The 13,859-nt window shown below is 41.1% G+C and overlaps 1 protein-coding gene across 1 annotated transcript in view; it reads right to left on the reverse strand.

The window, feature by feature from the left end:
• ZNF236 (zinc finger protein 236) overlaps positions 1-13,859 on the reverse strand; it is a 336,247-nt gene that overhangs the window by 122,388 nt on the left and 200,000 nt on the right. The window contains exon 22 of the mRNA XM_077492345.1: positions 6,737-6,840. Within this exon, the coding sequence (XP_077348471.1) occupies positions 6,737-6,840 (104 nt within the window). The remainder of the gene's footprint in view (positions 1-6,736; positions 6,841-13,859) is intronic.

Raw genomic sequence — 13,859 nt, forward strand, 5'->3', positions numbered from 1 at the left:
AAAGAACCTTGTCCATCAATATCCTAGAGATCTGGGCAGTATGTCTGGCTCTAAAGACCTGGACTTTCAGGTTACGAGATTGTCCTGTCAATCTGACAATGCCACATTTGTGGCCTATATCAATCACCAAGGGGGTACCGAAAGTCTCTCAGCGCAGAGAGAGCTGAACCATATTCTAACTTGGGCAGAAAGGAATGTTCCATGCCTATTGCCAATCTTCATTCCGGGAGTAGAGAATGGGCAGGCGGGCTACTTGAGTCCACAGCAGTTATTCCCAGGGGAATGGTCTCTTCACCTCGACATATTTTAGGCTGCTTGCCAAAGATGGGGGACTCATCTTCTAACGTTCAGGTTCAACATAAAGTTAGTCAACTTTGTGGCCAAAACAAGGAATCCATTCGCATGCGGAACGGATGCATTGGTGACCCCATGGGATCATTTCTCACTGATCTATGCATTCCCCCCTATTCATTTGCTGCCTTGACTTCTTTGCAGGATCAAGCTGGAAAGAAATACGGTAATTCTGGTGGCATCAGCATGGCCCAGAAGGTCATGGTATGCAGAAATCGTAAAGATGGCAGTGGAGGGCCCATGGTCCCTCCCACTACGGCCAGATCTGCTCTCACAGAGACCGATATTCTTTCCTACCTTACCGTCTCTAATTTAATGGCTTGGTTATTTAAACCCACAGCCCGTGGGCTTTCCGGGTCAGTTATTTCTACCCTGATTAATGCAAGGAAGCCAGCTTCCAAAACTATATATTATAGAGTCTGGAGGGCTTATGTTTCCTGGTGTAAAGCCAAGGGTTGGCACCCTCGGAGATATATCATAGGCAGAATTCTTGCCTTTCTACAATTAGGGATAGCAATGAAATTGGCCTTGAGTACTATTAAAGGCCAAGTCTCAGCTTTATTGGTCTTATTTCAAAAGACCACTTGCTACTCATTCTTTAGTCCAGGGTTTTATACAAGGGGTGACATGGCTTATTCCGCCCGTTAAACCTCCCTTGAACCCTTGGGACTTGAACTTAGTTTTGTCTGTGTTACAAAAAACAGCCATTTAAACCAATACAATATATTCTACTAGTCCTTCAGACAAGGAAGTTGGTATTTTTGGTTGCTATATCCTCAGCAAGGAGGGTTTCGGAATTGGCTGCTCTTTCTTGTAAAGAGCTTTATTTGATTTGTCATGGGGCAGAGTAGTGTTACGCCCTCGCCCAGACTTTTTTTTATCAAAAGTGGTCGCAGGTTTCACCTGAACCAAGATATTGTCCTGCCATAATTTTTTGCACAACCATGTTTCAGGGAAGAAGAGTCCCTACATTGTCTTAATGTGGTGAGAGCAGTGAAAAATAGGATTTTTTGTACTCACTGTAAAATCCGTTTCTCTGAATTCACTGACCGATACAGCTCCTCGCTTAGCCATTGGGTTGTTACGCCCACCTTTAGGAGAATACTAGGCATTACATGTTATGTAACACACAGAACAGGAGGAGGTCCCTTGGGTAACAACCCTCAAGCCTGCCATGCAGTCATCAGTATGCCAACAAGCAGTATAATGCAAAGAGAAAAAGGAGGGGCAGGTGCTGTGTCGGTCGGTGAGAAAAGGATTTTACGGTGAGTACAAAAAATCCTATTTTCTCTTATATTCACCAACTGACACAGCTCCTCTCTTAGTCATTGGGACGTCCCCAAGCAGTGCCAAAATGAAGTGTGGGAAAACAGCATAAAAAAACTTCATCCACCACGACAAGTGGGAACTAGTGAAACTTTACCCACAAAAAAACAACAGTGCGTGGAAGAATCCACCACAAAACCAGGGTACCCTCAACATGAGTGACTACCCACAACCGCACCAAAAATCTGCAGAATGCAATGCAACAGTGCATTAACTTAACAGTACTGCGTTTTTATCGAAAAACCAGGAAAAAATTAAAAATTGCATACTCAATTGCAACTTATACGGCTGCCTGCAAAACTTTGTGGCCAAAACAGGCATCAGCCGATGCACGAACATGTACCTTGTAGAAGGTGGCCCCTTTACACACTTGAGCGACAGACGCTTGGTGTCGGAAGGCCCAAGACATTCCAATTGCCCTTGTGGAGTGGGCCGTGACCGGAAAGGGGGGCACCTGCCCCTTCAAAGCATAGGCTTGCACTACAATCTGTCTGATCCACCTGGAAATGGTGGCCGACAAGACCGCTATGCCTTTCTTTGGACCAACCACCGAAACGAACAGCAAATCTGATTTTCGGAAGGGAGCCGTGGCAGACAAATATACCTTCAGAGCCCGAACCACGTCCAGAGCGTGAAGGGCCACCTCCCTAGGATGTGTCGGCTTAGGACACAGAGATGGTAACACAATGTCCTCATTGATATGAAAAGCCGAGACCACCTTCGGCAGAAAAGACGGTTGTGGACGCAACACCACCTTATCCTTGTGGATAACCAGATAGGGCGAATTGCAGGACAAGGCCGTCAGTTCCGAAACCCTCCTGGCCGATGTGATGGCCACTAGAAAGACCACTTTCTGGGAAAGAGTCAACAAGGGAATCTCCCTGATAATTTCAAATGGCGGTTTTTGAAGCGCCGATAACACCAGATTCAGATCCCACGGGGGCAACGGTGGACGTACCGGAGGGATTACATGTCACACCCCTTGAAAAAAGGTACTCACTAATGAGTGAGACGCCAGGGGTCCCTGAAAAAAGACAGCCAAGGCTGATATTTGCCCCTTAATGGTGCTTAACGCCAACTTCTGGTGTACTCCTGAAGAAACAGCAGGATCCTGAATATAGAAAAGGAGCGCGAATGCCAGCCTTTCTCCTCACACATGGAGATGTAAGTCTTCCAGGTCCAATGATATATCTTCCGAGAAGAAGATTTCCGTGCTCTCAACACAGTGGGGATGACCGAATCCGACAGACCCTGGTTCCTCAACACCTGGCTCTCAATAGCCATGCCGTTAAAGCCAGCGATGGTAAAGCAGGATGGAGAATCGGACCTTGAGACAGAAGGTCCTCTCGTAACGGTAGCCGCCATGGGGCATCTGCCACCAGGCGCACTAGGTCTGCGTACCAAGGCCACTGAGGCCAATCTGGGGCGACCAAAATTTCTGGGATAACCTCGACTTCCACCCTGCGGAGCAGACGTGGTAACAGCTTCAGAGGAGGAAAGGCATAGATCAGCTGGTACTGATCTCACGGAGCCACCAGTGCGTCTGAAGCATCTGCCCACTGATCTCTTGTCCTGGACACAAATCTCGGCACCTTCTGATTGAAATGAGAGGCCAGAAGATCCACGTCTGGTGTGCCCCACCGCAGGCATAGTAGCCTGAAAACCTCCGGATGCAACGCCCATTCTCCTGGGTTCAGCATCTGGTGACTTAGATAGTCCGCCTGCCAGTTCTCCACTCCCAGGTCTGCTGACCAGGCATCCAAAAAAGCCCTGACGGATCTTCCCTTCCTTGGCGACTGGCTCTTTGGAGCCTCCTTGGATGACATTATTAAGAATACCACAGGTGGTAAGAGTACTCTACTCCCACAGGCCAGGAAGGCTAAGGAGCCACGCCATAGGAAGGGCCCTCTTTTTCCTCTCACAAACGGCTCTTTCGCCTGCCAGAAGCTTCGGTTAAATGTCCCCAGCCTGAAAGGACGACCACGGAAGGACAGAAATGTCCCTGGCACCGCAAGCCTGCGAACAAAAGTGTTGCCCTAATCAGTAATAGCCTCTTTTATGTTAAAGTGAAAACCAATGTCTGAAAACTTTAATTTAATTACAATGAGAGTAAAAACAATATCTAATTGCATTAGTATGAACCCCCAATACCATCCCATAACTGACAATTCTGTATACAAGTATATGTTAAGATTACACATCGCAATCTTAACATATGTCTACAATGCCATTATTAAAGTTGTTCATATACACATCAGTTTTTTTGTTTTTGTTTTATTCAGCCTGTAAACTGAATAAAAGAAATCGAACACATTTCTTCATCCAACAGCGTAGATGAACGGATATCCTGCTTTGGCTATTATATTCTTACAGCTAGCGTTGCTGGCTGTCAAAATATATGAACACCTGATTTAATGATGGGCCTTTTAAGTCGATAATTTTCCACCCATTTCCTTTGAATTTTCAATTTAAGAATGTTGGGCTGGAGGGTGCCAAAAGGACCACCCTTGGAGTGAAAATCATTCCATGAATGGCCAGCTTAAAGTGGTTGTAAAGGCAGAAAGTTTTTTATCTTAATGCATTCTATGCATAAGGATAATAAACCTTTGTGTGTAGCAGCCCCTTTAATACTTACCTGACCCCCTCTCTATCCAGTGAAGTAGACGAGTGCTGTTCGGTACTCTCCTTCCTGATTAGCTGAGACACAGCAGCGGTGCCATTGGCTCCCACTGCTGTCAATCAAAGTCAGTTAGCCAATCAGGAGAGAGAGGGGGCGAGGCTAAACCAGGTGCCCCCATAGCAAGCTGCTTGCTGTGGAGGCACTCACCAGGAGTGAGAGGCCAGGAGCACCGACGAAGGACACGAGAAGAGGAGGATCTGGGCTGCTCTGTGCAAAACCACTGCACAGAGCAGGTAAGTGTAACCTGTTTATTATGTTTAAAGAAAGAAAATCACTAAGTAATCTAAGTCACAATTTTTGATTACTAAATCCTTTAACCACTTAAGGACCAAGCCTCTGAGTTTTTAGACGTTTAAAACATTTTTTTTGCTAGAAAATTACTTTGAACCCCCAAACATATATATATAGTTTCTAACACCATAGAGAATAAAATGGCGGTCAATACTTTTTTTCACACCGTATTTGCGCAGCGGTCTTACAAGCGCACTTTTCTTGGAAAAAAAATCACTTTATTGAATAAAAAAAAATATGATAACAGTAAAATTAGCCCAATTTTTTTTTTATATTGTGAAAGATAATGTTACGCCGGGTAAATTGATACCCAACATGTCATGCTTCAAAACTGTGTCCACTCGTGGAATGGCGTCAAACTTTTACCCTCAAAAATCTCCATAAGCGACATTTACAAAATTCGATACAGAGGAGGTCTATGGCTAGAATTATTGTTCTCGCTCTACCGATTGCGGCAATACCTCACATGCTTGGTTTGACTACCGTTTTTATATGCGGTACTCACTTATGTGTTCGCTTCTGCACGCAAGCTCGCCAGGACGGGCCGTTTTAAATTTTTATTTATTTTTCTTATTTATTTTACTTGATTTTATTTATTTTTACAGTGTTTTTAAAATAAAAAAAAGGATCACTTTTATTCCTATTACAAGGAATGTAAACATCCCTTGTAATAGAAAAAAGCATGACAGGTCCTCTTAAATATGAGATCTGGGGTCAAAAAGTCCTCAGATCTCATATTTGGACTTAAATGCAATAATAAAAAAAAAAATTGAAAAAATTACATTGAAAAAAATGTACCTTTAAGAGGTATGGGCGGAAGTGACATTTTGACGTCGCTTTCGCCCTCCTATGGTATGGAGACGAGTGGGGGCCATCTTAGCCTCACTTGTCTCTATACCCAGGCACAGACAGGACCCGATCGCCTCCGCTGCTACCGACGGCTCCGGTAAGCGGCGGAGGGAGCAGGAGAGCGGCGGGAGGGGGGTGGCACCTCTCCCACCGCTGATAATGGTGATCTCACGGCGAACCCAGCGCGGAGACCACCGTTATCGCACACAGGACCGCCTCCTGTAAAGAGGGATATCTCGGTTATGACAGCAGTTGCTGCCGTTACCGAGATACCCCTCTACAAAGTACCGACGTATATCTACATGAGGCGGTCCTTAAGTGGTTAATACCCAAGAACTTAAACAAACCTGATTTACCACCATCACTAGTACTTGATACAGAACACTTCAATTAAGTAACAGCTATAATCCATGTCTACAATGTCATTGCACATTTTTAAAATCATTTCACATTATATTCTTATTAGAATATTAAAATAGTAAAACGGCAGTCACCGCTAGGACACACACCTGATGCTCGTTAACGCTAGGTGCTTTTAGGCACTTTTAGCTTGATAATTTTTTCATTTCCATGGCCAAAATAAATTTATATTTCCTGGCCAACAAAATGAATAAACCTCAAGCGCTTCACACACCTAAATGTGCTTGAAAAACATGGCTTAAGAGCCTTTTTGCAGCTAAAAGCATTTAGAAGAGCCCCAGTGTGCATGAGACCTGAAAGTGTCTGATGGTTGATTTATTCCTGTTCCTGTTGCTCATAAGAATCAGATTCTTCCACACTAAGCTTGGAGGATGAAAGGAATAATCTTTTTACTCTTTATGTGCATCAATCCTTATTCAGACTCTTGATAAATATGGATTAAGTTTCCTGCTTTCACCTTATCAGTTAATATTTTTAAAATAAACACGATCTGAAAAATGTACTTATTGCTACTGTTCCTCATTATGCACTCCTCCACCTTTACAAGCTTCAAAACAAACTTCTAAACCCAGCTTGACTCCTTCTAAAATGAGTTTTCCTGACACACTTTTCCTTCTATTATTAATAAACCTCTTCAATCCATCAGGGACAGTCACTGTGACAGAATCGGTTTTATCACCTATTTCCCCCACTCATTTCAAGACTGGAAAAAAAAGTGTTATGACTTAAAAGAAACTGAAACTTGTTTATCCATGTAAGACATCCTGGTACGCGTGTCATATTCTCAACAAACAATACAATAACATGCTTATTACTAACCTCCGTGAGTTTTCACATGGGAATCCAGTGTTGACTTAACTGTAAAGCTCTTTCCACAATCTTCACATTTGAATGGTTTTTCTCCTGTGTGAATGCGTATATGCCTGAAAAGAAATGGATAAAATGTATATGGCCAGGTTAATATTGACTTGTTCCAATAATTTTACTTATCAATACATGAAAGAAGACATTTACAGGGTGATGGCCACACTGATCATTATTAACTGAGCCGTAACATTTACTAAACATGGTTTATTGTTTCATTGTTCTCTAATAACCCAAATGTTGATAATACACATTGCAAATTTCATTTCATCACAAATACTTTCAATAAGCTGTTGATCCCCCAAAAATATGGTTTCAGACAACCAATGTGCAACGTTTTTAACTATGAACTATTTGAACATCTCTTACATGCATCCTCTGCTAAACATACCAAAGTGTTTTGTCATATATGTTTGACAAGTGTAAAATATACCTGTGGATTTTTTTCAGGTATCTTGCGAGCGGATCCTTGCTCCCTGCCTCTACACAAGTAGTGGTTGTGGAGATGAGGAAAGGTCAGAAATGAAGTAGAAGGGCTGACTACATGTGTTTAGGAATTCAAAACTGCGTTGCCATGTCTAAGTGGAAGGTATGAGCACACTATATTTCTGGTGCATCTACTTGCATCGTTAATGATAAAAACAGGGAGAAAACATAAGGAAATGTGCTTGTATTCCAATTATTATTGTATTTTGCAGTGATAATTTAACCCAATTTGATAATTTGACTTTAACCTCTCCAGCTCTGGAAGATTTTACCCCCTTTCATGACCAGACCCTTTTTCTGCAATATGGCACTGCGGTACTTTAACTGATAATTGCATGGTCGTGCGCCGCTGTACCCAGATAAAATGTATGTCCTTTTTCCCACAAATATAGCTTTCTTTTGGTGGTATTTGATCACCTCTGCGGTTTTTATTTTTCGCACTATAAACAAAAAAAGACTGACAATTACTTTCTGCTATAAAACACATCCAATAAAAATAAAATGTAAAAAAATCAAATTTCTTCATCAATATAGGCCAATATGTATTCTGCTACATGTTTTTGGTAAAATAAAATCCCAATAATGGTATATTGATTGGTTTGTACAAAAGTTATAACATATACAAACTATGGGATATGTTTATGGATTTTGTTTTGTTTTTTACTAGTAATGACGGGGGTCAGCAATAGTGGCACTGCGACATTGCGGCAGACAAATCGGAAACTAAGTGACACTTTTTTGGGGGACTAGCAACACTAACACAGTGATCAGTGCTAAAAATATGCTAAACGGCACTGGTAGGGAAGGGGTTAACACCAGGGGTGATCAAAGGGTTAAAGGTGTTCCCCCGAGAGTGCTTTCTGTGAGGGGGGTGCTTTAACTGTGGGTAGACAAAAATCCGTGTTCCTGCTTAGCAGAAACACATGATCTCTATTTTCCCTACTAACAGAACGGCAATCTGCCTTGTTTACATAGGCAGACCGCCATTCTGCCCCTCTCCAGAACAATCACCGGGTCCAATGGACCCGCTGATTGGCTCCCATTGTGTCCAAACATAGTGGGAAGTGGGTCGTCGGTGGCGTGCATGCGCGCCCCCAAACCTGAAGAGCAGAATCACATACCTATACGTGATTTTACGCACAGGAGCCGCTACCCCGCAGTAAATGCACATAGGGTGGTTGGCAAGGGGTTAAAGTATTACAAAGAAAAAGCTTTTCTTTTAGTTGTGGCTAGATGGTAGAGGAATTAGAACACCTGTCAGGTTTGTATTGCAGTCTGTTCCCTGTTAGGGAGAACCACCCTCTCTATTTTCTTATGTTTTCTGTTATCACTGAAAGTTAAAGAAAAATCACAAATTTTTAGCTGTCCTCGGAACAATAATAAAGGGGGAATTTTCCAATGGGGACACTAGTTCTGGGGACAACCAGAGATTCCCCCACTTTCGTGGAATTGTCTTTCACTTTCTTTTTTTGGCTATGAGGAAATCTCCCCAATAGGACACAACACAACAGAGGTTATAACATTGGAGCGATTTGGCATGCAATTTCACATGTCAAATCGCATGCCAAATCGGCGGAAATGGCACCGTCCCATTCCCAAAATTAGTTTCTGTACTACTTTTGGTGATTTCGAGGTACGATTTCTATAGACATCTGTGCAGAAACCCGCACAGATGTCTCTAAAATCGCCCCCGAAGTCGGGACTGGCATGCGGGAATGAAATTGTGTGAGTTCAGCTGACGTTGCACAATTTCATTCCAGCTGTCAGTGTGAACCTAGGCTTAGTTCTACTTTAACTATTGTTTACAGAGTGAGTACAAATACATTTTTAGGCTCTCTAGATACATGTTATCTTTGTTATATTTAATTTTTTTGCAACTTAAAGCTACTTAGAATTTTCTGTGCCTTCTATTAAAACTCACTGGCCTAGTACACATAGGCATTAGGAAAACCATTTAGTTCACAAATAAGGATTCATGTATATTGTCAGAAAGGGTTAAATTCAGTTTACACTAGTCATTCTGCAAAATCTGGACCTACCTAGGCTGATTTAAAAAGAACCATCAAATGTGGAGCACTCTGGATCAACAGATTCTATGGTTGGATCATATGATTAACATTGAATGATTTAAAAAAAAAAAAATCATTATCATTTGTATTCTTAGCAATCTACGTGGTTTTGCAAATGCCCCCCTTCTCCTTTTTTTAAACTATATTTGTTACGATTAAAAAGTGGTATACAGTTTTACACTCAATTAGAAAAAAAACAGAGCAAAATAGAGTATTTAGCACCCAGACAACAAACGTCGGCTCAGAATAATAATTAAACAATGAAATCTCGACACTATAAAAGAAAGACCAGTGTAACCAATGCCATACCACAGAATGTAAAACTTTGATCCTTTTTCACACTGGACCAGTGCAAAGAAAAAGTAGCGATAATGACAGTAAACAATGTGTAAAGTTATAAGACAGTTGATTTTAAAAGCAATGAAAGATGAAGCCCTGAACGCTGCAAACTAACATTTTCAGCCTTGTAAATATACCTATTAAGGAAACGGTTTTGATATTTGTTTCAGTGTAGAACTCTGATAACATTCTACTTAGATTCTTATCATAACATTATTTGAAATGGATGCACAAAATAATCTATTCAAAACATGCTCAAAGCAATTGTGTTTTCAACAATGAAATTTTAGATCCATTTGCTTCATGCATTAATATCAAGAATAACAGGCGGCATATTTATTTTCCGAGTAAAAGCAATTGGATCAGATGAAGATGCAATCAAGACTGACTACTTGTAAAGTAGCTGCAAAATGATGTGACAAAAATATCTGATAATATCATGTATTGTGGAAATTGTTTTTAGTGCAATTATAATTTCTAAAATGGTAAAAACACAAGTCCTTAAAAGGAATGGAACATGGAATTATTCTTTATAAAGGTGATATGACCTCAATTATGGACAAGCCACAAAGTACAAAATGTTATCGCATTCTCTGACGGATGTAGTCATTATCCATCTACACTTTACGTACCTGTCAGCCTAACTTTATTAAGTTGGTTGATCAAAGATTGCTTTAGAATATTTTTTGTATTCTCTTTTTACTATTTATTTTGTTCCTTCCTTGTTATTCACATTGATCATTATTCTCATTGCATAAAGTCACATAAGACATTTTATACTGGACTGAGACAACAGTTACAGGACCCCTCTCCGCTATATGGTTGGATAGGGAGAGAAACAGCACACTGTTAAGCTCATCTCTCTGTCACTACATCTATCAGCATGCTTCTTGCACTGCAAAACAGATGTTTGGCTCCTTGTGCTTCTTTGACTTACCCCAGACAGTGGTCTGCTGTACATGGAACTGCAAGAGACTGATAGCAAGACAAATTCAGGTATTTATAAATACAGAGCTGCATCATTGTGTGTATCTTATATCTGTCTGGAGTTTTAAGCAACTGCACTTTTGTACTATGCGATCCGGTGTGGACAAACACATTGTTTGCGACTTGCGTTTGGGGTGTCCTTAAGATTGCACTGATACATGAATGAATGAATGAAGTACTTCTATAGCGCACAATGTGAACTGAATCGCCTCTAGGTGCTGTGGCGAGCTTTGATCATCTGCTAAAAGAGGGAAGGTCTTGAGTTTTTTCCTAAAAGCCAGGTGATTTTCTTCCAGGCGGATGTTGATTGGTAGAGCATTCCATAGCCGAGGCCCTTGGACAGCGAATCTCCGATCCCCCTTGGATTTATACCGGGCTTTGGGCACGAGGAGGAGGTTTTTGTTGGCTGATCGAAGACTGCGGTTTGGTGTGTAATGATTTATTTTCTCCATTAGGTATTGCGGAGCTTCTCTATGCACGCATTTGTGGGTGATGCAAAGGGTCTTGAACGTGATCTGATTTTTTACGGTTAGCCAATGTAAGCTCCTCAGCAAAGGAGAGATGGATTCCCAGGTTTTTTTTCCTGTTATCAGCCTTGCTGCCGTGTTTTGGATCAGTTTTAATCACGCAAGTTGATATTGTGGTAATCCTATGTAAAGCGAGTTTGCGTAGTCCAGACGTGAATTAATGATTGTTCCAACTACCACTACTTTGTCATTCTTTGGGATAAAAGGGATGAGTCTGCGAAGCATGCGCAGCAGATGGTGAGATCCACTGACTACTGCTCCTATTTGCGCATCCATTGACATTTGTGCGTCTAAAATAACCCCCGAGACTCTTGGCTTTGGTGTTTGGGGAGATAGTCTGCCCAAAAATAGGCTGCAGATCACAAGGGAAGTGCAATTTGAATGTGGTGTGAAAAAAAATACAGGTTGCAGGGTTTCAAGCACTGCATTAGTGTGCATTTGGCTAACTGCATACTGAATATAAAATATGCTGGATTCAAACAGCATCATTTATAAAATAAGGGTAAAGTGGTTATAAACCCTTACATAAATCCACTGAAGTGATAAGCCTCAGGTGATACACCATGATGACACAAATCCTCCTACATAAGCTATACCTGTTTATCTGCAGCCCTCTCTCCTCCAGAGCCCTCTAGTACAGTGGTCATCAACCCTGTCCTCAGGCCATTATATATTACCTTGGGGAGATGCAGACTAGAATACTGCAATCACTGATGAAGATGGCATATCACACTCTACACAGTCTTATGGCCCGTACACATGATCCGAATATCCTACAACTTTTTTTGTTTAATAGTTGCAAGTAGAAATTGAATAATTTACTAAAGTCATGAAAATTCTCGTACGACAGAAGAAAAATTAAAAATCGGAAGTGATGTCATGTTGTAATGTATTTGTATTGTATTTTCGGACGACAACTGTACTGACTAAACCAAAATTGCTGGTAACATATGAGGAAAATTTTTGTGCTTGTCCGGTTGAATAATATCGGATGAATTGTCATGATCGGCTCTCGAAAGCTCTGTACTAATGATCCGATTATCATACAATCACGTCGAAATCTGTAATTTTCGTCCCATTTTCGGATCATGTGTACGGGCCATTACTGGGAAAGATGTACAGTACATCTGAGCCTATGGTGGCGAAAACTGTCAGAATTGATAGATGAAAATTGCAGAGGAATGAGAGAGCAGCCAGGATCCATACTAGGTTCTATGGATTGAGCTAAGTACACTTTATAGAAGGATATGCTTTGGTAAAGTATAACTATAGGCAAAACTTTATTTTCATTTTGGATAGAGTAAGGGAGAGTTAAAACTCCTGTAAGATTTTTTTTTTTTACCATCTGTGTCCCATTGCAGATATTTCCCTTCACTTTCTGTACCACAGACAAACAGGAAATACCTGGAAGTTAAGGAGATCCCTTTGGCACCCCCAGGTCACCAGAACCAGTATCCCCATTGTAAGATTTCCACTCTATTACTTTTCTGGGGACAAACCAAAATTTGGAATTTTCTTTTACTTTCACTTTCAACTATGAGGCCTCATGCACACTGGACATTTTTGGACGCTTGTACAGCTGCTGGTTTTGGCTTCAGATGTTTTCTTCTATACACAATAAACTCTCCAGCATGTTATCCTATGTGCCCATGCACACATAGGCTGTTATCTGTTTTTGGCTGGGGCGTTTTTTGGCTGTAGAAAAACCCTAAAAGTAGTGGGTTCTGAGAGGAGTTTTTCAGCTGTAAAAATGCTCTAATGCCAAAAAAACTGCTAAAAATACAGAAAAAAGCTCAAAAACGTGGCAGTGTTTAACATTTTTGATGCCATTGAATAAAAAAAAAAAAAAAAAAAAAAAAAAAATGCCTAAAAATGCTAATGCTAAAAAACGTTATTGCCAAAAAATTTGAAAAATGTTGAAAAACTCCCTGCAAAGCTACTGCCTTTTTTAACATATTATAGCGCCCAGTGTGCATGAGGCCTAATGGTAAACAGGACAAATAGAGAGGGTAACTCTCCCTAATGGGATAAGATAAAAACTGACAAGTGTCTTAATCCCTCTGCTCTATCCAAAACTACCAAAGTTTTGCCTTTAGTTATACTTTAATTTTTCCTTTCAAGGCATTACAACCATTTTACGTGTGCTTAATTTATATTGTGATCACATACAATCTTCAAGTGATGACTGCTTAGCAGCATGTTACACCCTAAATACAAGTGTAACATGTTGATAAAGGTGGAGTTAGCCATTAACATGCAGCAAAAACACACACAGATGCAAATATCCATTCCAATCCCTATGACTATTGTGTAAAACGAGGCACATCACACTGCTGTTCACTACTACTACGTTCTAGGTTCATAAAACTTGTGACCACTTTTTTTTAACACTATTAGGATGATAGGTCTTTCAAGTCTAGATTGCCTGGATCAAGGAAAATGGGCTCTTCATCCAGATGATGCTAAATAAAGTCCAGGCTTTGTGCGTCAATGTCAGCATACCCCGGAAGATGTCTTCAGGGACTGGGTTCCACAGAGATGGATCATAGCGCTGACCTGTATAGCATCCTGTGGCTACTTCAACACTTTGCACCAAGTGCCAAGGTGAGCACCAATGCAAGACTCAGTGCCCAAAGCAACATTACAGGCTGTCCTCATGGGGTGGCGTCT

The sequence above is a fragment of the Lithobates pipiens genome, unplaced genomic scaffold (assembly GCF_037356315.1).
Source record: "Lithobates pipiens isolate NorthernLeopardFrog02 unplaced genomic scaffold, aLitPip1_a1.2 Scaffold_19, whole genome shotgun sequence".
Lineage (NCBI taxonomy): Eukaryota > Metazoa > Chordata > Amphibia > Anura > Ranidae > Lithobates > Lithobates pipiens.